Genomic DNA, 27966 nt, shown 5'->3' with positions numbered 1-27966 from the left:
GATTTTAGTATCCTTGTCAGTTTTATGAATCTGGTTGTCTTAAAAAAATTATTTCCAGTGGAAAAACAGAGAACAAATCTGTGTCAGTTCAGGACAAAGACCAGGTCTTCCTTGAACTTTATTTCTCAGTATCTTTCTTACAATCTGGGAAAATTAAGTACTTAATGACTATTTCTACCATTGAATTTATTCTATTAAATATGGAATACATGGGATTACAAAAATGAAACTGGAAACACACTGACCAGATAGCCAAGTGCAATGTCAGGCAGAAGAGCCCATCTATTATGTTGGTGACTGGAAACTGTGAATATGTTTTTTTTCTTTCAAGGAAGTTTCAAGGACTCAAATTGAGTGTTAGAGAGACAAATATGCCTACAGTGCTCAGGATGGAAGAGGAGGGGTACTGGTGGCATCAGGAAAACTATTCAGAATTTTCTGAAACAAGAAGAGTCCTTGAAATGCACACATGCCAGCTCAAGGACTCAGACATTTAAGAACTGTGGGTATATATTTTGCCTTTACTTATACAAGGAGAAAAATAAAGTTTATATATTCATTTGGTGTATTCTATTTCACCATAACAAATTCTATTTGATTTGGTTTCAAACAAACTTAACAAGAAAACAACTGCAAAAATATAGAGTAACCTGAACGAGCATCATTTCCAAATGATTTAGTGTTGTACTGTGACAGTGCTAGCACCAAAGTGATTAAAGCATGCCTTACCAACCCTCTGTAGCCAAATAAAATAATTAGACTAAGGCATTACATATGAAAATTTCTCAGGCTGACAGACGTGTTAGGAAAATATCTTGGGACAGAGATTGGAACAGGTTCCCTCTTCCCTAAACAGCTTATCTCTCTTGCATTTTTGCCAAATCAAGCAAACTTATTTTTTTGTTTTGTTTTGTTTCCATGAGATCATACTAAAACACAGAGAACAATGACTCCAGAAAATAGATCTTTGCACCTAAAGTTGACACACACCTTAACTTCGGGAGTCAAAAATGGACAGTGGCTATTCGGTGTGCAAAATTCATACTTTATTTATTCATCTACATTGAAAATACTCAGGGATGTAACAGTCAACATTGTTCTCATAATTAAGCCCTGTATCCTGGTCAGGATTTCTTCCCTTTCTGCCTTTAGTGAAAGGGCAAAGATGTCCCTTTCGGTGTCCATGCTGAGGTCTGTTGTATGTGGTAAGTTAATCAGAGTCACCATTGCTTAGGATGTCAGCAGCATTTGAATTTCCCTAAGTGGTCCTTTTGCTTGATCCACATAAATGCTGTGCTGATCCACCAAATATCTAATGATTCCCTTTGTAGGTACATCATAGCATTTTTTCTAGCCTGTCATATTCTTCCGGGTTTGGAATTTCACCCAGATACTCAAATCAACAGTTTTGTATTAGAAACATTATCGTAGAAATCCTGTAATCTAATTATATCCTAAATAAATGAATTAAATATGTCAGTATTTGTCTATTTTTTAAGTAGCAACATCATCTTCTACAGTGAATTCAATAGACAGCAGAGAAAGTGTTAATGGTCCATAACACATTATAAAAATATGGAAGGGATCTGAGGGTCAGAAATGCCATAAAGACACAAATTTCCATGCCTATTGGTACATACACTTTTCTTTCCTTCCTTCTTCTTGTCTTTCTTTCCACCTTTCATATTTTCCTTTCAAATCCATCCCCTCACTCTGCACACGTGTGAATGACACATCCCCTTGCACACACACACACATATGCAACAACCTCAGGTGTTGGTCCTTGGCTTCTACTTTCTCTTTGTGTCTTGCTTTCTGCTGTGTACTCCAGGATAGCTGATTCATAAGTACACAGGACTCCTTTCTGCCTTCCATCCATCTCACTGAAGAAGCACTGGTATTTGAGATACATGCTATCACATCTGACTTCAAATCTGTTCTGATCCTCTAAAACCTGGTCCTCATGTTTGAGCTAGTTATTTCCCTACCTAACTCTTTTCAGACCGATCTCATGAAGCCCGGATTGCTTAAAGCCACTATGTTTTCAAAACTAACCATGGATTTTTGAACCATCTTGCTTTTACCTGCCTGTTATTGCTGAGGTTTTTGACATGAAACTCTATGGGCTGTTTCAAAAGAGAGTTTTTGTAGGCTTCATCAGCCTTTTTTGTATCTGGCAAATGTGATAAGGAAACCATGCTTCTTATAGATAGTCAGTATAAGAAAGTTAGTGTTCTCATCATAATTGACTTTGAAGTGCTGATAAAGTCTCCTGAACACTTATCTTCTGTTGGAAAGAGCTGGTAGAGAAAAGAAGCTAAACCATAGCTGAAGAGAAAATTCATAGTGACAAGAGTACATAAACTAGTCAGACATGGGATAGACTTATTTTCCATAATAAACTTAGCAAACCTATTAATGCTTCTTCAACTTCATCTCTGGGTAAGACTGAGTATTATGGTATTAGAATTTTAAAAAATTTTGTTAAGATACGTGACTTATCAAATAATAAATTAACTCACATCTTTATTCCTGAATGCCACTCTTTCTTCTAAAAGAAGGTAGCCTCTGCCTTTAGGGAAAAACACAATTGAAGTATAAAATAATTACAAATATGGCAGATCTTATCGATCATAGTGTATGACCGTCAGAGTGTCACTTAAGATAGAAATGATTAGCCTGCTTCCTATTTGGATTTTCCCTTTGTGTTAGCACCCTGCAGCAAGGACTCCTCTCGAATGAAATAGTCAGGTGCTCCTGTTTGTGAAGGGCAGGGTAAGGACACGGCAATTCCTGTTTTTTATTGAAACAAATGCTTGCTTTGCAAAGAATTCTTTGTATTTCCTCTTTACTGTCCCTTAATATAATTGTTCATTCAGCCTACAAGCTCATGTGACCTGATGGCCTTCATTCCTCCTCTTTACCCCTCAGAGGAAGGGAGTGGTGAGTAATACCGAATCTAATAAATTTAGGATTAAGCAACACAGACTTCCTCAGTTTTTGAGTGCTAAATGAACATGACCTTAAACCCTTGAAAATTAAATTTACTGCCAGAGACCCTGACCTGGGTGGAGTTGGCAGTTTCTCTCATAAGACGACATGGCTGACAAATGCTCTGCACATCCTTTAAAGAGAGAGTCCTTTACTAGATTTCACACACACACACACACACACACACACACACACACACACAAACACACACACACCAAAATTGTTAGGTATAAAATCTATCATTTAAAGAGAATCAGCTTTGAAGAAAGTCTGATTTCATCCCCTGCCAATCTCAGGACCAAACTTCTTCAGGAGGAAATCTTGCATATAAAAATAGATGCAGATCAAAGTTCAGCCACTCCTCTCTGCCAAGCCAAGAGGCTCACCAGAAGTGAGCTCTACCCTCTGTTGCTCATGTTCAAGGAAATAGCTGTCCTATCACAGGGACTGAGGACTCTTAAACATAGGGGTATATATAGTATCTTCTAATAAATTTATTTAAACTATTTGCATATAATACTTCCAGCTTGTGTTTCTACTCCAGAATTGATACTAAATTTAACTACTCTCCTAATTCTGTATTTCTTGTACTTTACATATTAATTTATTGGTTTTATCTAAAAATCTCCTTTATGGGGTTCCTTCAAAGATTTTCACATTCTTTCCATAAAGATTTTGGCTGTCAGTTCACTAACAATCAAAGGTTTGTGTAAGAAGGCAGAAACAGCAAAATATTTATTATAAAATAAAAATTAACTTCCAGTTTTGTAATTTTTTGAGTTCCTTCAGCATGTATAGCAGCCTGTTTGTAATTCCAGCCTTTATTCCTAGGAAAGGCATTCCCTTTTATTCAGTACAAAAAAAATTAATTGATAATGGTTATACTTGACTTCCAAACAAGTTTTAACAGTGTTGAGATCAAATGCAAAGCTTTAGCCTACAGGTGACTCATTATTATCTATATAAAAAATGATATTCCCAATAACCATGTCTGAATTTAGTTATATACAGTCAACTGTCCAAACAATACAAAGTATACAAAAGAAAGAATTTTGTCAAGATTTAGTCATCACCAAATTCCACAAAAGGACAAATTCAAAATCCTCGATGTATGTGAAAATGTCAGTTTGCTAGGTAACATGTTGTCCATAAATATTTGTTCTCATGAGTGTAAGTACAAACAAAAAGAGTAACAACATAACTAAATTCTCTCTTATTTTTCTTCAGTGGAATGTTAAATATAATTCTGTACTTTTTGCTGGAGAATATTAAATATATCAAAATGTAATGAGGATGATTTCACTTACAGAAATATTATTTAGAATCAAATCTATTATATTATCAGATATATGTTCCTATCAGGAGGATGTGGAGTAGAAGCATAGCAATTTTATCTTGTCAAATTATGTTTGTCCACACTTCTAAATCACAACTTTACTCTAAGTAGGTTAGCTTTTAATTGTGTATACTCCATATAAATATATCACATGATGCTTTACATACCATATAAATATATCACATGAGTCATTTATGATGCTTTAAACCTATAGTTTCAATAGTGAGTCTTTTTAAATTTTTCAAAAGGTGTGTGACAGATAATTTCCAATGTTCTAAAAGAAAATGATTCCCAAGAATAAGTAGTACTTCCCTGGGAAGCAATGTTACAATACAGTGGATTTTCTCAAAGTAAATTGGTCCTGCCATATTTCTTTTCATGGATCCCTCCTTTAAGACTTTTAGAATTCTCAGTTATCAAGGAATTTTACTCCTTACATCAGTGAGCATGTGCTCCAGACAAGTGCCTGTGTTAAGTTCTCTCAAAGTCATATCTTAACACTTTTGTATTGGAGTTGCAAAGCAAATTTAAAAAATATTAAGAAGATTCCTCATAGTAAGATTATTTCAAAATAGAGAGGAAATAGGCTATATTAACTATGATATTTTTAAAAAATATTATTTACAATACTTATAATTTTAAACATCAATTTCTCTTAAAGTTAGGTGAATGCACATCAAACGATGGTCAAGTTCTATGTGAGGCTTTGGTCACAGCTGAGATGCTTTGCGCCATCTGCATCCCAAGTCTTTGATCATGCCTTATGTTTTTCCTGGAAGTTGTTCAAACCATGTCCTCATTCTATTATGAAATTTAAAATAAGTTGTCACATGTATGTCTTGTTTTCATTTATCATGCTGGTCACAAGTTGATAATTACTCTGAAATTTCCACTGCTTTGCAGAAATTTTCATATTGGCTTTTCATTTAAACAGATGCCAATTATATTTAAGATTATTCTCCAGGTTTTGTCCAGATGATGGCCTCTGATCTTTCGTGGATTTTGTCTGAAGGGTGATAATGTCCCTCTCACATACGCCTGCAAGAGAGTACTTCTCCAACTCAGGCAGGATTTACACAGTATAAGCAGTAAAATCATATGTTCCATTATACTTCTATATTTCCACAAGTTGTTTATGTCCCATAAGCTTTGTGATATCTGTTAATGACGTCAAGTACACCTAAAGTCCCACCACCTCTCGTAAGTTTTAGTTCAGTTCCCGAGTTGTTAGTTTTACCTCTAAGAGTGTCATCCTTCTGACTGTAATGACTCTGGGCACACAAATATACCTCCACACCCAACATTTTACTCAGATTTAGTTCCTTCTCTTATTTCTTCACTTATCTTAGATTTTGATTAATATCTGTCATTACCTCTGCATCCATTTCACTTCCTGAACACCAATACTCCGTGAAAATGGAACATTTAATTAAAGGTTCCAAAGAAAATTTCTCTACTCCTCAAATGTTTATTATTTCATACAAGTCATGTTAAGATTCAAATCATTCTTCGAAATTCCTTAAATACATTTACAAATTCTTTTGTTTGAACCAATCATTATGATAACATCAACCCCTACCCATGATTCTGTCTTTACTAATTTTCTTAATAATCACTAGTTATGAAGTTCTATAATGAAAATTCTCTAATTCTAATGGGTACTTTACACAAAATAGTTTAAAATTCTTTCAATATTGAAGGTCTATTTCATATTATATTTGAAATCTGTAGAACATTTTATTTCAAATGCCATTTTTAAGTAGTTATTTGGAGTGTTTCTTTTGTTCCTTAAAAACCATGGAAGTGCAGCTGACAAGATGGCTCAACGTGTAACGGTACTCACCATTGACCTTGATCATCACAACTGAATCCTTGAGTCTCACGTCGTGGGAAAAGAAAATGACTCCTGTCAATTTTCCCTTCACCACAATACACATATTTGGCAAGTACATAACACACACACACACACACACACACATACACACACACACACACAAATGTACTTTAAAATATCCTAGTTTCTCTTGTTGGTAAGAGTAGTATCTAAATTATTGCTATATTTTAGTACATGAAAAATTATAATAAAGATGTAACTAATGATTTTCAAAGTGATGTTTGTATACCTTGATTATTTCTTACTATCCAGGCAGATTTTGTTACAGATTGCTCATGATGTAGAGATGTTAATGTGCCATCTGGAATCCCAACTGTGGCTTCCTGTGGTGACATCCATACGCTTATGGTCCACATGCTCATGTTGAAAGGGAAGAAGAGCCCGAGGAAACAAAGCCATCTAGAGGATCTTATCTCAAGATTTATCTTTCATTCAAGTCAGCTGTGATTCATGTTAATACACAGACTGTCATTCAAATCTAGGAGAAGGCTCGAGGGGATAGATTTCTCAGATGATGCTGATTTGACTGATGCCTGAACCCCATTTAGAACAGAAATGCAGGAAAACACGGATGCCTCTTTATGCTCTGCTTGCTTGAATTTAAGAGCTTGATTCTTTCCTTTATATAAACAGAGACTCTCAAACTCGTAACCCTAACATGTGAATTTATACAGTTTTACAAAATTGTATTGGTAAGATCAGAACATTACTAAGCCGTTTCTACAGCTAACGGTTACAAGCAGCTGACAGCCTATTTCATGGAAACTAAAGATGGAAAACCTGTTACCAACGCAAATCATCTAATACTGCAGAGAAGTACATTCCTTTTGAATGGATAGAATCACATAGAGTAATTGTAGGATTAGATTAATTGTGTGTTTTTTAAAAAGGGTTTGTCACATTATCTATGGCAACCTTTCTGCCCCAAATACTTAAATATCATTATGTGTATAAAGACATAAGTGTGTTTTATATGTGCTTTTCAAAGACACATAATATTCAAACTCTTTGAGTTTTGTCCCAATTTTCATTTAGTGATAACATTGGACAGCAATTTATCTATTATTTAAATTTGTCTGCAAGAAGAATCTACCACCCAGGAGACCTACCCAGGTTTCCTGTGAGGAAACTTCGACCAGGAAGAACAAGTGCTTGTTCTGATAGTACACAGAGAGTGCGTTTTAGAGAAAGGGCAGAACCTCTCTATGCCTTCCATTCTTTGACCTCATCTGGATGTGCTTTCTGTATTAATATTTAGAATTAATATATAAACAAGATACTTTTCTATAAAAATTGTACATACAATTACACTGACTATATTAACATGAGTTCATTACTATTATTGTCTTCCACATTACGTTACAGTTATTCTCCACATTACTGAAGGACATGATGTGTAATGTGGCTTTAGTCAATACCAATTTAAATACCAATTTTCTTTGTAGTAAATAAAAGAATTCATTATAGGTCCTAAGGTTCCATCTATCTTTAGATGGTGAATTGAGAAAATCAGACTTGATATTGGGTGAATCAAATTGATCGAGTTCTGTAAGGCAATCTAGAAGGAGATTTCTAGTTGAAACACTTGATAAACTTTATACCTAAATGAATTAGTTTGTACAAATGTAAACAAATGGATTTATGTAATTACACATTTAACATTGCAGATCAAACAAAGGAATATTCCATGAAATAAATGAAGTTATCATTTTAAAGTGGCAGATAAAAAAAGTAACAGAAGACTTCAAATTTTTTTTGTTAATGAAAACTCATGTAAGTTTTGTTTTCTACTATCTGGAGTTGTTGAAAAGAATATATTGTCAAAGAAATAGTGGTGATATCTCGTACATTTTCATCTTGATATTTGTGTTCCTGAATATGTCATATTTCCCTCAAGGTCACAATTAAGGTAAAGGTGGAATAATAGGTCTTGAATTCAACAAATGGAAGCATATAACTAGGATTTGCTCTTTCAGAGCTTCTTGCTCCGGGACAATTCATTTAGGCTCAAGTGTTTCATATGTCTTATCAATTAAATATACCTTGAAGCAATGGCTTCCCCAGAGTTGGGAAACTCATACAGGGATGAGGAATCTGTGTAGTTTTTTACATTCTCTTCATGAGCTTCCTAGGATGTAGACATACTTGAAACAATGTTTGCTAGTATTTTCATCTTTCTTTGAGCATTGAGAAAATAAGTTCAAAGTGGACAAGTTCAAAGTTCTCTGACCTAGAACACTATCTGACATAAAATGTTACCTATGTGTGTCCTTGTTAAATGGTTGTATATATAACTCTCACTAAGTTATTTTTGTTGTTAGTGACTTATACCCACGATTCTGGAGTTTTATATCTAGTCACCTATAAGAACACGTTATATGAGTAGATGTATGTATACAGACATATACAGATTATTTATAAAAACAAATACAGCTATTACATGATCCTTAACAGTCATTGTGAGAGAGTTATATTATCAGACACCAAAATTGATTAGTTCTCAAAACTCTATTTTATAAGGTTGAGGCATATATCACTGATAGAATATTATTCTGCACAGGCTTCAGTTCTCAGCATAACATATAAAATAATTGAGTCAACATGAATACATATTTATATGTCTTTTTGTGTAAACTATAGACATCTGAATTTTAAGCAGAGCATGGTGCCACATGTCTGAAATCTCAGGGCCTGAGAGGTAGAGATGGGAAGACCAAGGATCACCAATAGCTTGGTCTACACAGTGAGTTCTAGGCTTTCTTAAGTTTCATGGGACCCATCTACACACACACACACACACACACACACATTATAAATTTATTTTAAAATACCAATATCACTGTTGAAGCCATGATGAATGCACAGTTTATAGGACAAATATGTGTAATGATTATGCAATACAAAATCAGTACAGGTACAAGAACCCTACCATTATTATCACAGATTTACCTAGAAGAGATACACTGAGAAAATATGTGAAAAGTCAAAACAGGAAAGAAGGAAATCCCTTTATACAATAGATCAAAACAAGCTTCTGCAGCTTAGTGGCTGAAAGCCAAGTCTTTATTAAACAGCATCCTTTGGATGAAATAGTTACAATTTTGTTGAACTTTAAGAAATTACTCAAAATGATCTTACAGCTGCTCCAGATATCTCAGACCTCTGCTGACGGCATAGTGTTACTTGGGAAGATGAGGTTTGTGGTGGTAAGGTGAGATACTGTCTTCTTAAAACTAATTTTTAAAACCAAAGTTGGGATTTTTCACTTTGGTCGATTGTTTCTCAATATTTTCTCCTGCTAATTAAGGCAGAAGCATGAATTTTAGTAGAAATAAAGGGTCACAAAATAAAAGGACAACGTGTCAACTGATGCTTGCGGCTGAGAAATGGGAGTATGGGATACAAGCAATGCACTTCAAAATGATACGAAGGTAAAAGTAAATTTGTATCTTATGATTTTCTTTAGTTCAAGAAGAAGATAGTTTATAAAAACATATGTAAGAAATTGTGTTTCTTTCCTTCCATACACCTTTATTTAATGTAGAAAATGTAAAGATAGATGCCAGCTCAGAAAAGCTACCCTTATTGTGCATAACTATAGGTAACTTCCAAATGAACACACCACATAATTTAAAGTGGCATGCATATTTCATACAGGGATTTGATATGTACAATTTTGTTTTAATTTTGCTGTTACTTCTTTTAAAATATATATAATTACTAGTTTGATATCTAGCCTAAGATATATTTCTTTATTCTAAAGTGCCATGTTATTCTATAATTTAGACTCAATACTATATATTTTAGTTTGTATGCTTATGTTTATAATCCTATTTGTATTTTGTAATTTGTAAATGCTGTAGAATAAAGGTGGGAATTCATTTTTATGAATCCCATGGATCTCAAATTGGTATAGTATTCATTTCAAATTCTCACTGAATTTCATATGAATCATAAAGCCAAAGTATTTATAAAAGCTAACTGTAGCACAGTGGATTTCACAGAGTTAGGATAACAGTGCTACATTATTATTTTTGTAGAATTGAATTTCACAGTATTGTCACTGAGAAGTACTGTTTATGTAATCCCCTCTTCAAAACAAGTCTACCTATCACATCTCAAATAGTAGTCTCATGGGTGAAACTTGTGTTTTCTGCTTTCATAATGTTTGTTGAAAGTCATGTTTGTTGAAATGATTTTGTGCAAGTCCAAACTACCCAGGCAGAGGTGCTTCCTCAAGAAGACCTGGACTGTATACAAAGAAAGACACACTATCAACCAAAGTTCAAGACCTTTGATGTTCCAACTCCAGCCAACATCTGACTATGTATATACTCAGGGAACTAGGATCCATTTGCTTATAGTAAAAGTACAAAGTTTCACAGCGGCAGGCTCTTACATATCAGTAGTCATTCAAAATGGGGGCTGCCATAACAAAAACGTTAAAGTGTGGCTTTGAAGATTGTTTTTTGCTAAACAATAGCACAGCTAAGAGTATTTTGAATAATCACTGTGAGTGTTTTCAGAGGTCAGAGGAGGGAGTCGGGTATCTTATTTTAGAACTTTTCTTATTTTTTGCGGCACAGCTACTCCCTGAAGCTGTGGATTCACTTCAACTAGTTTAGAAACCAGCAATCCTCAGCAATCCTCTTTTCTCTCCACTTCCATCTACCTCAGAGTTATGATTACTGATGTTGTTAAGATGGCCAGATTTGTTACTGTGGGAACTTGGATCAGAACCCTAGTCCTCATCATTGTAGATGTCTTTCTTAATTGCTGAGTCATCTTTCTAGCTCAACTTAAAAAAACTTCAGAGATGAAAATGGAGAAGAGACTGAGGGGAAGGAGGTCCAGTGACCAGCCTAACTTGGGATCGATGTCAAGGGGAGGCTCCAAGACCTGACACTATTACTGATGCTATCGTGTGCTTACAGACAGGAGCCTAGCATGGCTATCCTGCAAGAGGCCCTACCAGCCGCTGACTGAGACAGACACGGATACTTACACCCAACTATTGGACTTAAGTTGTGTACCCCTGTGGTTGAATTAGGGAAAGGCTGGAAGAAGCTGAAGAGGAAGGTAACCCTATAGGAAGACCAGCAGTCTCAACTAACCTGGACTGTGATCTCTCAGACACCGAGCCACAAAACAGGCAGCATACAGGAGCTTCTCTGAGCCCCCTGAATCATATATAGCAGAGGACTGCTTGGTCTGGCCCCAGTGGGAGAAGATGCACCTAACCCTTGAGAGACTTGAGGCCCCAGGGAGTTGGGAAGCCTGGCAGAGTGGGCAAGAGGAGTCAGGTTGGGGAGGATGGGAATAGGAAATATGGGAGGAAGGACTGGGAAGGAGGCAATGGCTGGATTGTAAAAAAATAAAAGTAATAATAATAATAAGAGGAAGGCAATGTCACAACATAGCTATGAAGAAAATTCAAGAAATAAAAGTTGTGACAAAGACCATGCCAGTTATGATGAGAAATGACTATAGTCACAGCACTCAGCAAGGAAGGTAATGAATGTGAGGTTTTGCCTCAGTAACGCAGAGACACTGTATCTCCAAAACTGGGAAGAAAGTCCTCAGTATCACCACAAGACGAGCTTTTTTGTTGTAGCTTTATTTTGATAGACTGTATTTTATACAACAGCTGTCTCGTGGGCCTTATCTGTTAATGTAAGCAACTGTATCATCTCAGGTTCAGCTTGCACTGTATGTTTTCTGTTCTTGCCATAATTGCCCAACCCCCATTGAACGTGCAGTAATTATATAGTCTTAGAGGACTCAAATTGTAAAATTGAGAATCTGATTGTTTAGGTATCATATTCTAGAAATTGTTGCTTTTTTCCTTGAAAATTATTTTATTTACTTGAAGATCCTGAGGATTCTCTTGAGGAGAAATTAATGTTTGCAGACAGATTTAATATATCTTTTACTTTGGGCAATAGTCAAACTATTTATCTATCATCTATCTATCTATCTATTAGCTATCTATCATCTATTTGTTTATTACCTATCACCATCTTTATATATCTATTTATCATTTAGATAATTAGTTTGTTCTTAAGGCAAGTTCTTGCTATATAGCACAAACTGTGCTTAATTTACCATCCTCTTGCCTCAAGCCCATGAATCTTGGGATTGCAGGCGAAGTACAGCTACCAAACTATGACTTTTGCAACATGGTGCCTGAGTACTCAAAGTGCTTAGTGGGAGCTGTTCACTCTGACTGATCAAAGCTCCTGTAAATCTGAGCATCTTTGACTTTAAATATACTAGTTTAGCACCGAGTGTTTTTTGTATGTCCCATACTTTCCAGTGGATCGCCCTCATATGGATTTCTGTTGTCTATTGTTCAACATTCTTGAAGAGAACCCAAATAATAAAAGAATTTATTGCAAAGAGCATGCCAATCTTAGTGACTCATGGCTATAACCTCAGCATTCAGCAAGGAAGGTCATAAGCATGAGGTTAGAGTGGTTAAAATCCTTGGCTTTGGTTTTATTTTTCAGACACACCTTACATGATACCAATTGGTTTTTTTGGGGTGGGCAGGAATACAAAATAAAATACATCTGTAATTAATTAATTATATAATTTTCAGGTATAGCTTTTAATTTTGGCTGAATAAAAATCCTAAATTATACCTCATATTGAGAACTATCATTTATCTAAAGAAGCTTCTCCTATGATTTTAATAATCTAATTAAATGATATTATACATATAAATATATGAAAATTTTAAAGATTCTCAATTCTTTAAAAGATGAAACATCAAATCAAAATGCCAATATTTTCCATCTTTCACATTGTTTGTTTATTTATTTATTTATTTATTTATTTCATGTATATGAGTACACGGTAGCTGTCTTCAGACACACCAGAAAAGGGCATCAGAATCCATTGCAAATGGTTGCAAGCTACCATGTGGTTGCTGGAAATTGAACTTAGGACCTTTGGAAGATGCTGAGCCATCTCTCCAGCTCCCATTTTTATTTTTAATGCTGGTAGTTGAACCCAACATCCTGCAAATGTGAGGCAAGAACTCTGCTACCTCATACCAAACCAACACCAACATAGTAAATTGCAATAAGTAGAAGATTAAGATTTTGTCTCCTTTCATTTGAAGTACAATTTAACTTTTATCACCAGTATTGATTTTCTTTGGAGGAAGGGCATCCTAAAGATCAGAAGATACTAAAATCACCATTTTAATTTTAATAGAAGTTCAGAAAAAAGTTTTTTGATTTTCCCTGCAGAGTTTTTAAAACTTGAATTAATAAGCCTAGTATAAGTCACAGGAAGGGAAAAAATAAAAACTTCAGACACAAGATTTGGAAGAAAAGCTAAACATAAACTCAAACACTTACATAATGGATAACTACATTATGTTTTTACATTACTCGTTTATATTAATGTAAAAATTTAAAGATAATTATCTTATATTTTAATTATTGCCTTGAATTGTATGTATTTCATACTTTTCTTGCCACTACAAAACATGTAAAATTGATTTCTTACCTCTTATAGACTGTGAAACTTTTTATATGTAATAATCGTACTGTTCAAAATATACTTTAGTTTGGAATAGTTACAGTAATTAGTAATAATTTTATAGAACTTACTTTTCTATTGTTACAGATTTGATTTTTAATGCAAACTAAATATACCTTGTAGACTAAATTAATCATTATAAATATTAACTGGAAATGTATTTGGCTAGTTTAGGTATCCTTTTTCATAAAAGTAATAGTTGTAGCCTGTGTTCTAAATAATATACTGACTGATCTTACTTTGTAGAAGTAACATACATTTTAAAGAAAAGAAAGGCATTCAGATATTCTAGTGAAAACTGTAAAATATTTATGTACTCACCTTTGTACGTTAGCTTGAGCCGTGGAATATTTTGTTTAGATGTTTCAGTGACAGGAAGAAATAGCACAGTCATGATTAGCATCATCCAAGCACGAAAAAGGTGAAGATCTTGACTTCTGGATCTTGGGTTCTCATCTTTATTAGCATTCATGATGAAAATTTTGTCTTTCAAACACTGTTTGTTCACCCTTAAGAAACAAAATAAGAAAAAGAAAATACTACTGAAAGGCAATGTTTTAGATTCTCCTAGAGTTAGCATGCTTTCTGAAAGGATAGCATGTCCCCAAGGCATCATTCCACCTTTCTTTTGCTTTGTTGTGACAGACATGATACAGAGAAATTGAATCAGAGCTAAGTAATAAAATTCAAGTTTGTCTCTAGTTGGAGGAATGAATGTACTGGTAGAAATTTAACTATTTTGTTAATAAATAACTTTCTTCTACTCGAGTTGTTTTATTTTGTTTAAATGCATCTCCAAAGAAGCATGTGTTTTTTCAAAGCTTGATGAATGTGTTCAAAAAGTAAAAATGATGCTAGAGCTCTATTTGTGACTCATGATAACCCTCCAGTGGAAAGATCCTCAAATGGGAATAGACAAAAGACAGTATTTCCTTTTCTGGCTTACAAGGACTTAGAGATGTTTAAGTTGGTGAAATTAGATCATGGTAGAGAAGTTAGATTGTTAGCATGCCCTCTGCCATTACTGAAGATGAGTCTGTTATACACAGTCCAGAACTGCACATAATATTATGTTGTAAAATATGAAAATTTATTAAAAGAGATAGGCACTAATTACACTGTCACCAGCAGCTGATTGGATGTGCTTTAAGGTACATATAAATGTTTAACCCCATATTTCAAACTAAACCTAAAATTGAAATTTACAAATGGAATTTATTAAACATCAATGTCAGATATATTCAAAATATATTCTGTATAATCCAAATATCAATGGAACAAAACTCATTAAATAATTTCACTGTTAAGAAAACATGTACAGAGTGAAATAACTCTTCTAATGTCATGTGGTTGACTAACAGAGGATTCAAATCAGATGATCAGGCCTAATCTAGTGGCTATCTTCTTCATGCCTAAACCCACCATAGTTTTTCTTAGTTTAGCTTCCATTGGTCTTCAAATTCTAATGGGGACTTTAACCTCTCTTCCTTTACCATTAAGGTTCATCTGTTTTTCAAGTCCACAGAAAAGATAGAAATTGAGATTGAAACCTAGTAGGTAGTCTGCAGTTTTTAACTGTTAAACAGATAACACATGTATTTCCTTGTTAATAACTTCATACAAAATAAGCATGAATCCTATTTTGATTAGTGTTATTAATTAATGCTTTTCAGAATAAATATTTCAAGTTTATTTGTGTTAATTTTAGAATATTGGTACTCTAGGAGTACCAATTACTTAGTTTTCTGAAGTGTATGGCATACTTTTGTTCACTGGTTCAGATTTTTGATGCTCTGTATAAAAGCTCCTTCATGGTAGGAAAGCTTTATATCTGTAAGCCATAGACCATAACTAATAAAGATTATCAGTATTAAGGTTACTTTAATTCTCCGAAGATAAAAGTCATCCCTGAAAGCCATACCTCAAATCTTAAGGTATATATAATTCACGCATATGTCTGATAGGCATTGAGGATTTATTTGAATTTTATGTAATTTTTTGTCCAGACAACACTATTTTTTTTGTTCAAGTAACTAAAAATAAGAAAACAGAAGGGAAGCCTCAGGCAGTGAAAAATACTGGCCACCCCACCCCACAGAACAAGGGCAGGTGGTCCTACACCCTTTTTCCATCTAAGTGGACCCTCCTCCTCAATCTGCTGCAGCATCTGTGGGGCAGGGCTCCATCTTTCCCAGTGTAGGGTAGTAATTGTTAAAAATATTTTTACCATCTACGCTGAGTAAGTTGTATTTTCTCAATTTACCTTTATTATCTTCACAATATGTATAATAATAATACAGTTACCCCTTGGGTATAATATATGACTTTAGTGTTCATGGAGAATTGCAATCAAGTTTATTTATATATTTATTTAATGATATTTTATTTAAAATAACACAACACTATTTTATTCACATTTATTGATACTTCTTGAAGTTTTTACCCAAGTGAACGTAATGTAACAAATAAAAGGCATGAGGGTTATTCTTGGTTCTCAACTTGACTACATCTTGAATTAACTAAAATTTGGATGGGAACATCTACTGAATGGGATTTTTTTTTAAATTATTTGAAATGAGAAGATATACTTCTAATTCAGATTTTTGACATAAAAAGACATATGTTTAATCAAGATCTTTTGAGATAGGAAGATTAACCTTTAACCTGTGCCACACCCTCTGTTGGGAGCCTATATAATGGACATGGGAGAAGGAAACTCTCTTTCTCTCTACTTGCCTTCTCCTTCCTGGCAAGCCCATTAATTCACTGACATTAGGGCGTACATCTTTAGTATTCTGGCATATACTGAAGACCAGCTGAGAAATACAGCCTTGACAACTGAACAACTGCTGGATTTTTGGACCTTCTGTTAATAGGCAGCCATTGCTGAATTCACTAGACCAGAGCCCACAGCCTGTGGCCAGTCCAACAAATCATACATATGTGAATATGTACACATACATATATGAACATGATATGCTGCATATTCATTCTGTAAGCTCTGTTTCTCTAGAGAGCCTCAACTCCTGCTGAAAATTGTCTTCTGCTCTCCACATAGACTCCTTAGTACACATAAATGACATCCTCATATCTTTCCTACAAATCATATTAAATTTTTAGTGATAAATAGACCAGCAGCCATTTTTAAAACTTTGTTCAACTTAGATTTATGCATATATTAATATGACATACTAAAGGAATCCTTATTTAAATAATGTATTTGAAATAACTCTAAAAATTAAATATTGATTTTATTTATGTATTTACATACATATATGTGTATGTGTGCATTTGTTTGCATATGCTTGTGCATATGTGTGTGTGTTTGTGTGTGTGTGTGTGTGCATGATGAATTGTGAACAGATACATGTCTATTGGGAATCCAGATGACAGTCTGGTTTTAGTCCTCAGGGAATGTCCACATGATTTCTATTTGGTTTTTGTTTGTTTGTTGAGACAGGGTCTCTCACTGGCCTGGAGCCTACTGAGTGAGCTAAGTTGGCTGGCCAGAAAGTCCTAGGGCTTCATCTCACCTGATATGGTATTACAAGTGCAAACCACCGTGCCTGGGGTTTTTATTTTAATGTTGGTTTTGAGACTTGGATCCTCATTTTAACTACTAAATCATTTCTCCAGTCCATGAATTTTTTAAGAAGCACTGGTGAAGTATGTTTGCACTATTGCTGTAAACCACTTCTCTCTTGTAAATCTGTTAAAAATCAGATCAGATTTGAGTTATATTTTTAACTACTCAGTAAAAAACTACTCTAATAAAGTCAATGTTTCAACCTTTTAGTTTATCCTTATGCTCTTGAAAATGATGTTTTCTTGTCCCATAGAGTCACCTTATCTGTTTCCTAATTTGGACAATGCTTATCACAAGTTTATGTTTGTCTATTTAATTTTAATAGATGTTTCAGTTTTAATTATGTGCAACTCTCTTTTTCTCTAACACTCCATCACACACACACACACACACACACACACACACACGAATGATTTCTACATAGCCCAGAAGTCCCTGGAGCTAGAATAACTAATTGTGAGCAACTCTATATGGAAGCTTATAACTGAATCTGGGCTCTCTGCAAGAGCAGTATATATTTTGAACCACTGAGCTGTCTCTCCAGGCTCTACTGAATTTATCTGGAGACAGAGTCTTACTATATAGCCTCTTCTTGTCCCATGCTACGTAGCTAAGACTATTTGTTCTCAAGCTAGAGGTTGACCACTTACCTCTGACTCCTAGATTTCTGGATAGTAGATGTGCATTACCACATCTGGATTAAGTTTTAAGTACATTTTAACTATATATGGCTTGACATGACATTTGCACATATAGATATACTCACATATGTATTTTTATATAATATATTATATAATATTTACATAATGCATATATTATATAGTATTTATATATTATATATTATATATAATATACATATTATATAATATATTATATAATTTGAATCATTAATCTTACTCTTAGTTTTTTAATGTGGGGCATGATTAAATTCATTCCAGAAGTAAAATTTTCTTTTTGTGTTAGTTATTTTTGTGATGAAAAGCACCACAGTCAAAAAAACTTAGGAGGGAAGGTTTATGTGGTTCATATGTTATAGTCCACCACTGAGAGTAGGCTGGGCTCAAGATAAGAACCTGGAGACAGAAAGGGAAGGGAAACCATAAAGAAAGGCTTTCTGCTGGATTGCTTCAGGTTCACCTTCAGTTAATTTTCTTATAGAACCCAAGTCCATCAGGCCACGGCTGGCATTGTCTACTGCTGCCAGTGAGCTGTGCACTCCTACCACAGTTAGCAATAAGGAAAACATGCTCACAGGCAAATCCAAGGGAGGCGAGTCCACTGTTAGTATTCTTTTCTCAGGTGTCTTTATTTTATATCAAGTAACTAACCTAACTATTCTGAAAACTAACCTGCACAATATACAAATTATTAAAATACAACAAAATACTTCTAAAATTGAGATACAAGAAATGTTATAGAAAGCAGCTTAAGAAAGTAATAGTCTTTTATAAGCAAGTTTAAAATAGACATGGATTATACTTCATTAGTAAATTTAAGCTAGACATGTACTCATTCATGAAGGACAGAACAAATAAAAAATAGTAAGAGAGAATTCAAGAAACAGTGATTCTTGGCTCTGGGTTCTGCAAAGGCTAAGAAGGTTGCAGGATAGCTTTCGGTGGATAGTTATGAGTAGAAAGGAAGAAGAGTAATGTACAATCGAGTGGGATTTGATGGGGCTAACCAGAGAGAAAATTTAACTTTTTAAAGTTCATCTCATGCCATTGTAAAACCTACCATATACATGACTTTACTGTCCTTGTGTTTGCTCATTAGTGTATGTTGGTCCCATTGCACCTATCAATGCCTGTCTGATTTCATTCCACAGTTCTTCCATCTTTCTGTCTATCTATCTGTGACAAGATTGCTAGTATCTAGTTCCATCTCACCAATAGCCTCAGTGTGCAAGCATGCTCCCTCCATCCTCTGAAAACGTGAGGGGTGAGTGGAGCAAATAAATTGAATAGATAAAAACATCCATTAAGTTCAGGATTTTAGAGTACCTGGACATGTGGAGGACTGGTTTGGTTTGGATATGTAACAGTGTATGTAGCAGGGATGTATGTTTACATACAGAGCAAGAAAGAGAACACACCATATGTGCATTTTATTTAGCAATAATGACCTCAGTTTGGGACACGTTCTAAAAATTAATGACTAGTAGAGGTTAATGGCCCTTGCCTACGTACTGAGATAGATACTCCTCCAACTGGTCATTAATCGCTAAGACATGCCCTGTGCCTCCAACATCGTCTGTTAAAAAGATTGATGCTTTGGTTCCAGTGAACAGTGGCCATACTGTTTCTCATAAACCCACTCATTCATAATGTTAAATAAGTTAAAAATCAAAGCATTGCATGCTTTACTGTGATGACATTCTGGTAAGTGCCTACACGTGCTGAAACATACCAAAGGGGAGAAATAAAATACATAAAAAGTGTTTGAAGTGTTAGAACTTAAAAAAATAAATAATTTTCTAACTAAATTCATTTTCCACACACTATTTTTCCTGTCCTTTTTTTCTTTCAACAATTCTTTGAATTCAATATTTGATCTTTCAATAAATTATGAATATTTTATCAATAACCTCTCTATTAAAACATTGATATGTTCTGTCTTAGTGTGTGTGTACATGAGTTTCCACATGTACATAATACATGTGTATAAGTCCTACATCTGGGAGGAATTATGAATAAATAGAAGTAGGTGTGAGTTACCCAAAGTGAGTGGATTTAGTGAATTGCATAGGTTGTACTGCGTGCTACTGTCTGTAACAAGCTAACCTGGAGCCAATTAGCTGCATATAATCTATTCCAGATGTTCACTGAGACAAACAGCACTCTTGGGGATCTTCAGATGTGGAGCCAATGGGGAGTGTTCTGATTATGAGAGTTTTACACACTGTTCCACTAAATCAGAGATTCAAAAGCACAGTCTAACACTCAAGAAGGCCCATGCCATTTCCCCAAGTAACGTAAAAAGTCCAAAGCTTATTATATGGATGGTAACTCCTCAAATATTTTATTTGAGAAACAAGATATATAAAATTTTATGTGAATTTAATTGATGTGACTTATTTACAGCAATTTGTTAAAACTGTTAAGGCAAGCTGATGAATTGTTAATATTGAATTTTTTCTATATAAGGAACAATAATTAAATTATACAGTGATTTTTCAGACATGAAGATTTAAAACAAAGAACACTGAAATTTAGTATTCTGTCTCAGGGGTGTGTGTGTGCGTGTGCGTGTGTTTGTGTGTGTGTGTGTGTGTGTGTGTACAAATATAACCTTTATATATTTTGGCTCAAGTCAAGAGAAAAAAAACCTATAATAATCACAAATCAAAAGTAGTACCTTTGCAATTTTTAATACACATAGTATCTTACTACTTTAAAGTAATTAAAGCTATCAGTTCACTTTCTTTTAAATTAAAATATCAACTAATCATTGCTTCTACTATCTTTATCTCCCTCCATTCCCTTTCATATAATATCTCTTGCTCATTCTCACACCCTGAGCATTTTATTATTATTTTTGGTTTCTTAATTTTAAATATAGTTTCATCATATCTTTTCTATCCCAAGTTTTCCCCAAAACCAAGAAAACAAAATAATCCATCCCCCCAAATGGGAGGAAAACCCGCCAACCCTGATATACATAAAGACTCAATAGAAAAGAGAGAATTGTAGAGCAATTTTTCTTTTAAACTCAACTGTATAATAAATATTCAATAAAATAATCAGAAACTGAATCCAAGAACACATTACAAAGATCATTCACCATGATTAAGTTGGTTTCATCTCAGTGATGCAAGGATGGTTCAACATACAAAAATGTGAATGTTATCCACCATATAAACAAACTGAAATAAAGAACCAATATGCTCATCATCTTAAATGCTAAAGAGACTTTAACAAATTCTAACACTCTTTCATGATAATAGTCATGGTTATATTAGGAAGACAAGGAACAAAACCTAAGCATAACAAAGGTAATTTACAGCAAGCCTATAGCCAACATCAAATAAAATGGAGATTAACTTAAAGCAATTCTACTAAATTTAGTAACAGGCTGTCTACTCTTTCTGTATCTATTTGATATAGTACTTGAAGTTCTAGCTAAAGCAGTAAGACAATTGAAGAAAATAAAGTGGATACAAACTAGAAAAGAAGAAGCAAAAGTATCATTATTTTCAGACTATATAATAATATACATAAGAAATTCCAAATAGTCTACCAGGGAACTCCTACAGTTGATTAAAACATTCAACAAAGTGGCTGGATACAAGATAAATTCATACAACTCAGTAGCCCTCCTATATACAAATGACAAAAGGACTGAGAAAGAAATCAAGAAAATAACACCCTTCACAATAGCTACAAACAATATAAAATACCTTGGGGATAACATTAACCAAGCAAATGAAATACTTGTGTGACCAAAACTTCAAGTTTTTGAAGAACAAAATTGAAGAAGATTGAGAAGATGGAAAGATTTCTCATAATCATTAATTGGTAAAATTTTAACAAAAGTGACTATCATACCAAGAGTGATCTGAAGAGTCAATGCAATTCTCATCAAAATTCCAACACAATTCTTTTCAGACACTGAAAGAGCAAAAATCAATTTCAAGTGGCTAAACAAAAAACACAGAATAGTAAAAACTCTCCTGATCAATAAAAGAACTTCCAGAGGTATTACATCCCTGATTTAAAGCTCTACTACAGAGATTTAGTAACAAAAATTGCATGTTATTGGCATAAAAACAAAGAAGTTTGTCTGTGGAATTGAAGTCAAGACCCAGACATAATCCACACACCTAAGGACATCTGATTTTTGATTTTAAAAAAAAAGCTAGAAATATACACTGGGATCTTTAACAAATGGCCCGGGTCTTTCTGTAAGTCTTCTTGTAGAAAAATGCAAATAGATCCATATTCATGACCCTACAAAAAAACTCAAGTCCAAACAGATCAAATACATCAACATAAACCCAGATGCAGAGGTACTAAATATGATAGCAATTGGCACATGAAACAACCTCCTAAACAGAACACTGTTAGCACAAGCACTAGGGAACAACAGTAAGTTATTGGGACCTCATGAAACTGAAAACCTTCTGTAAGGTAATAATGCTGTCAATAAAACAAAACATTCTACAGAAATGAAGAGATTTTAACCAACTCCATATCTGGTAGAAGATAATTTCTGCAATACATAAAGAACAAGAAAAACAAACCAATAATTTAATAATTTAATTAAAATGGCATAAGTTATGAACAGGGAAGTCTCATCAGAGGAATCTCAAATGGCTCTTAAATTCATTAAAGAAATGTTCAATATCTTAGCCATCAGAGAAATATAAATCAAAACATTTCATCTTACAAATATCAGAATGACTATGATTAATAAAAAAGTGACATTTCATGCTGGCCAGGATGTAGAACTCCTCCACTGCTGGTGGAAATGCAAACTTGTAAGCCATTATGGAAGCTAATATGATAGTTCCTCATAAAGTTAGGAATCATTCTACCTCATATCATTCTTTGGTATATATACTTAAAAATGTTCCATCCTACCACAAAGACATTTGCTCAACTATGTTCATAATGACTTTATGCATAAAGGTCAAAAAGTAGAATCAAACTAGGTATCCCTCAACTAAAGAATGAAAAAAAGAAAAGGAAATGTGATACATTTACCCAATGGAGTATTACTCAGCTGTTAAAAAAAAAAGTTGGCACCATGAAAATTCAGACAAATGAATGAAACAAGAAAAAAAAATCCTGAACAAGGCAAACCCGATCAAAGAAGACCATGGTATGTACTCACCTATGACTGGATATTGGCTATTAAGTAAGGATAAGCAACTTTCTGAAGGGAAAGTAGTGAAACAGTGGATCTGGGGCAGAAGAAAAATAGTGGGGGAAACTGAGAGGAAAGGCATGTATTGTATGAGAGAAAAATAAAGCAAAAGAAAAAAAAGAAGATAAAGGAATCATCATGGTATACAATTATTACACACCAATAAAATGGAGATGGAAGTCTAATGTGATTATACAATTTAGGTTTTCAATAGATTAAATAGTACCTAATAATATGTATCACTTTTTGTTTTGTGTGTTATTAAAATAATTTTGGCTTTAAAAGTAAAATAAAGTATCCCAAATATTAAACATGTACACATGTGCACATACAAAAAATAAAAATACCCAAATATTATATACAGACACACAAGAATCCAGAGAGTGTCCTCAAACAGTATTAAAGGAAAAGCGCACACATGCACACACACGCACGCACACACACACACACACACACAAGACTTCTCCAGGGCCTCTTTTCAAAATTAATATTGTTACATGTACACCAATGTATTTATATGTATTCATAAATATGTCATATATATTTATGAATATATATATATCATATATATTCATAAATATATGTCCATTTACTGTTGTTTGTATGAATATGATGTCAGGGCTCATCACTTAGTCTTGGAAAACAAGAGCTCATATTGGTGAAGACTAATTTTAATTTTCCCTTTCTCGGCAGCCACTAGTTCCTTTAGCACTTTGTCTCAGGTGGGTTTACACGCACAACTTAACAGCTCTACTGATATTGTCCTTTTTAGGTCTTGCTTATGCAGTAATATAGTTGAGGCACCATGACTAAAACTTCCCTGTGATGTCTAGGAGACAATGTATCTCATCTTCTGGCTTTACAATCTTTCCATCCCTCTTCTGCAATGTTCCTTGACCCATAGCTATAGAAGTTGTGCTATAGATAGTACCATTGTGGTTGAAAACTCTGTGATTACTAGAGCTGTACATTTTAACCCTTCGTGATTTTATGTAATCTTCATCTGTTGCAAAGGAATTTTCTCTGATGAGGGATGAGAACTACAGTTATCTGTGGATATAATGTTAAATATTTTTTAGAATGCACTTATAAATTATGCTGGCCTGAGAAAGTAACAGTAGGAGATTCTCCTCTAAGACCCGCAACCTCATTGGCCTGGGTAGTTGGCTAAGTTTCAGTACCAAGCATAACTTCACTCCTGTTGAGTGGGCTGTAAGACAATTAGACAGCTGTTAGTTATTGCCAAAATGTGAGCAGCACTATTACACCTATGGGGATATTTTTCCATACTGATCCTTGTTATGATTCATAGATTGAACCGCTAGGTAGGAATGCTGATTGCTTCCTAGACCTCAATGAGGCTTTCAGGTCGGATTCTGCTCAAATCTTCTAAGTCTGCACAGTATGTGATGTCTTTGGTAATAGGAAATTTCCTTTAATGTCTGGAGAGGGAACAAGGTCAACAACAGTAATGTATGTTGTTTCTGAAGTCTCTTGGCCTCCCCCACAAACTCTAAAAGAGTATTCTTATGCTTGGTATTGGGGTTTTCCTTAGTTAGTCTATAGCTTATTGCATTATGTAATTGTAAGTAAATAAAAAAATGATATGAAGTATTCTTGTAGCATCTAGAAAAATGATCTAAAATTTTCATTTAGTGTTTATTAAAAATTAACCTAGTTGTAAACATCTTTATAATAATATCCAATGGTCTTTCCCAACACACCAAATTAGCATGCACATCACTTCACTAGTAATCATTCATAGAGCTGGGCTAAGCCATCTGACTAAAGATACATCATAGTAGTAGTTGTATTTTTATTGAGAAATGGCTTAAACACAGAGTTGTATCTTAAAGGTTACTGGGAGTATATTTTTCTATAAAAACCTGTGCAACAAAATAGCAGTGCAGATTACTTGGATTTGCATTCCTGAAGCGAACTCCTTGTAGTCAGAAATATTTTTGGGAGGTAAACATTTTTCGCAATTGAAGTGCTTCATTTCCATAAAAAAAATAATTCAAATAATTAACATTATAAACATAACACTATCTGTAGATAAAAATAGACAGTGTGTCCTTTCGGTTATCAAATGATAATGATGTGACATCATGTACTTGTTAATTGGCAAGCCAAAGTATATATACATTTGATTAAATGTTAACAGAGTTAACCCAATGCTCTTGAGTGTATAAATATATGTTTAAAACATATCCTGCGCATGATCAAAACATACAGAATTATCTTCAACAATGTAAGCAGTATTCTGAAGGAACTTAAAGTCATTTGTAGAGTTTCAAAACCAAATCTTCAAATCAGATTTGAATTTCAGATGCCACAAAACAAAGCTATTAATAACCACACTGACTCCAACCACCAATATGCAGAGAGTTAGTTATTCTCAGGAGCATTTGTGCTTTAATATTTATTGTTTATAGTTATAGTGGTGGGGACATATGTTCGTGGGTTCATCAGAGACAATATGCTTCAGATGTCATTGTTACAATACCATTGTTTTCTAATTAAATCTTTTTAAAATAAATATTCCAACATAATCAAGAAAATGTTTCTGGTTGGAGATGGGGGTCTAAGATTCAGCTATTCATTGCTTTGTGCTCCAGATGAGCTACCAGAATTCAAAATTTCCCAAACCTCTAATCCAGTCAATATCCCTTCAATAGCTTGGCTCTGATGGTGAACCCTAAATTTCTAAAATTTATAAAACATATTTCTACATTTTAAAAATATTCTGACATCATAAGTCTTATTCTTTAACTTAATATGATAGTATTGCTAAATCTTTTGAGCTAAATGTTTTGAGTATCCCCACCCCTTTATGTTATGCATAACATTACTGGGCCATGTCAGGACCAGAGCCACAGAGTGATGGAGTGGTCATTCAGAGGCATTCCTGTTTATCTATGAGTAGTAACCTAACCTCAGGTGCCTGCACCCTTGAAATTTTCGATTATCAGAATACTTAATGCATTTATTATAAGGATAAAATATCCATGGCATAAAGCACTGCATACCATTGTAAGTCATATACTAGTGTTGTGACTTAGAATGGTCATATTCAAATTATGTTAATTTTTAATGAAAATTTATTTGAGAATATACTAACTTAAGCTTAAGACAATTCACATTGATCTGAAAATATGCTTAAAACTCATTAGGCTTTAAAATATAACTCCCCAAAACACTAACCCAAAACTATAAACTCAAATAGAAAACAATATTTTTACAATATCAATATAATAAATTTTGTAAAATTTTAAAGAAGAAAAAGTTGAATAGCCACCTTGAAGACAATGTAACTTAATGTTTAATTTTCCACACTTGTGGAAATATTAAATTTTGTATAACACTTGTATAACAATGAAAAGGATTAAGCTTCTTTTTGTCTTGGATCCATGGTACTAGAAAAGGATTTTAAATTTGCCAGTTGGCTCTGTGAAATTCAAGGGAATAAGTAGTCCGAGATATAAACAAACCCAGCAATAGCATCTTCTGTAGAATTTAATCTGACTTTTGCAAAGGATCCCTTCTATAAGACAATGTCTACCCTTCACTTTAACTTATAAAAATAGCGCATGTTTGTCTCATGAACACTTATTAACAGTCCTTGTTTTCGGTTTTCCTAAAGTAAACAACTAATGTTCTTAATGTCATCTTAGAACTTTATGCACTTTATATTTCATTGGTTGCTACTCTTTCAATATATGTATAGAGTTATTTTATATAGTCAATTAAAATACTTTCATGATAATAAAATATTTTTAAACTGCTAAGATCTTTGTTTAGCACTATTCTGGAGATCAAATCTATAGCCATCACTCATGCTAGGGGATGCTTGAACATCCACTTCCCCAAATCAAATTTTGGTAAGTATTTTATTTATACTGTTTTATTGTTGTTGCTGTTTGGTTTTGTTTGTTTTTACTTGTTTGTTTCCAATGACCAAGTTTATTTGGAAATCCATCCTAGTTTAGGTAAGGCAAACTTCAATAACATCTTATGATTATATATTGAAAAAAAAAAGAACTCTAATATACAGCAGTACAAAATAATATTCTCATAGAATCTATAATTAGGGAAGACATGATACTTGCTTTTTTGAATCTGACATTTTTCACTTAAAAATGATTGCTGGTCATGTTATTTTTTCAACATATGGTACAAATTCTTTTCTGGTGACTGAATAAAATCTCACTGTGTATAGAAACCACATTTTATTATTCAATGAATTCTGATTCTGAGACTTGGCTATTGTACATAGTGCTGTGATAAACATGGCTGCTCTTCATGATAAATTCACTTATATTGCTTACTATATACACTGAGGCATGTCTTAAGTGGGTCATATAGTAGTTCTGTTTTTAGTGTTTTGGGGGAATTTCAGTACTGCTTGGGTCCATTTCTCACAGTATAATAATAGTTTTCCTTCCCTACATTCTCACCAGCATTATTGTTATTAATTTTTTTAATGACAGCCATTCTGCCTGGGGTGAGATAGAACCTTTGTGTAGTTTTTATTTGCATTTCCAAGACAGCTAGTAATATTAAATATTAAAATATTTTAATAACATTTACAGCCATTTCATATCTATTAACTTTACAAATTTTATTTGTAACAGTTTTAAAAATGACTGGGAAGCATAACAATATTGTAAGGCTTTTTTATTCACAGATTCTAAGAGTTACATCATTCCTTATATCATCATAATATTTCTGTTATATACT

The 27966-nt window shown here is 33.7% G+C and overlaps 1 protein-coding gene across 1 annotated transcript in view; it reads right to left on the bottom strand.

The window, feature by feature from the left end:
• Positions 1–27966, bottom strand: part of Sema3d (semaphorin 3D) — a 187857-nt gene that overhangs the window by 110454 nt on the left and 49437 nt on the right. The window contains exon 2 of the mRNA XM_028776078.1: positions 14094–14281. Within this exon, the coding sequence (XP_028631911.1) occupies positions 14094–14244 (151 nt within the window). The 5' untranslated portion in view covers positions 14245–14281. The remainder of the gene's footprint in view (positions 1–14093; positions 14282–27966) is intronic.

The sequence above is a fragment of the Grammomys surdaster genome, unplaced genomic scaffold, assembly GCF_004785775.1.
Source record: "Grammomys surdaster isolate TR1022 unplaced genomic scaffold, NIH_TR_1.0 264, whole genome shotgun sequence".
In the NCBI taxonomy this organism is placed as follows: Eukaryota; Metazoa; Chordata; class Mammalia; order Rodentia; family Muridae; genus Grammomys; species Grammomys surdaster.
Note: the sequence above shows the minus strand (reverse complement) of the source record. Positions and strands in the feature narration are given on the sequence as shown.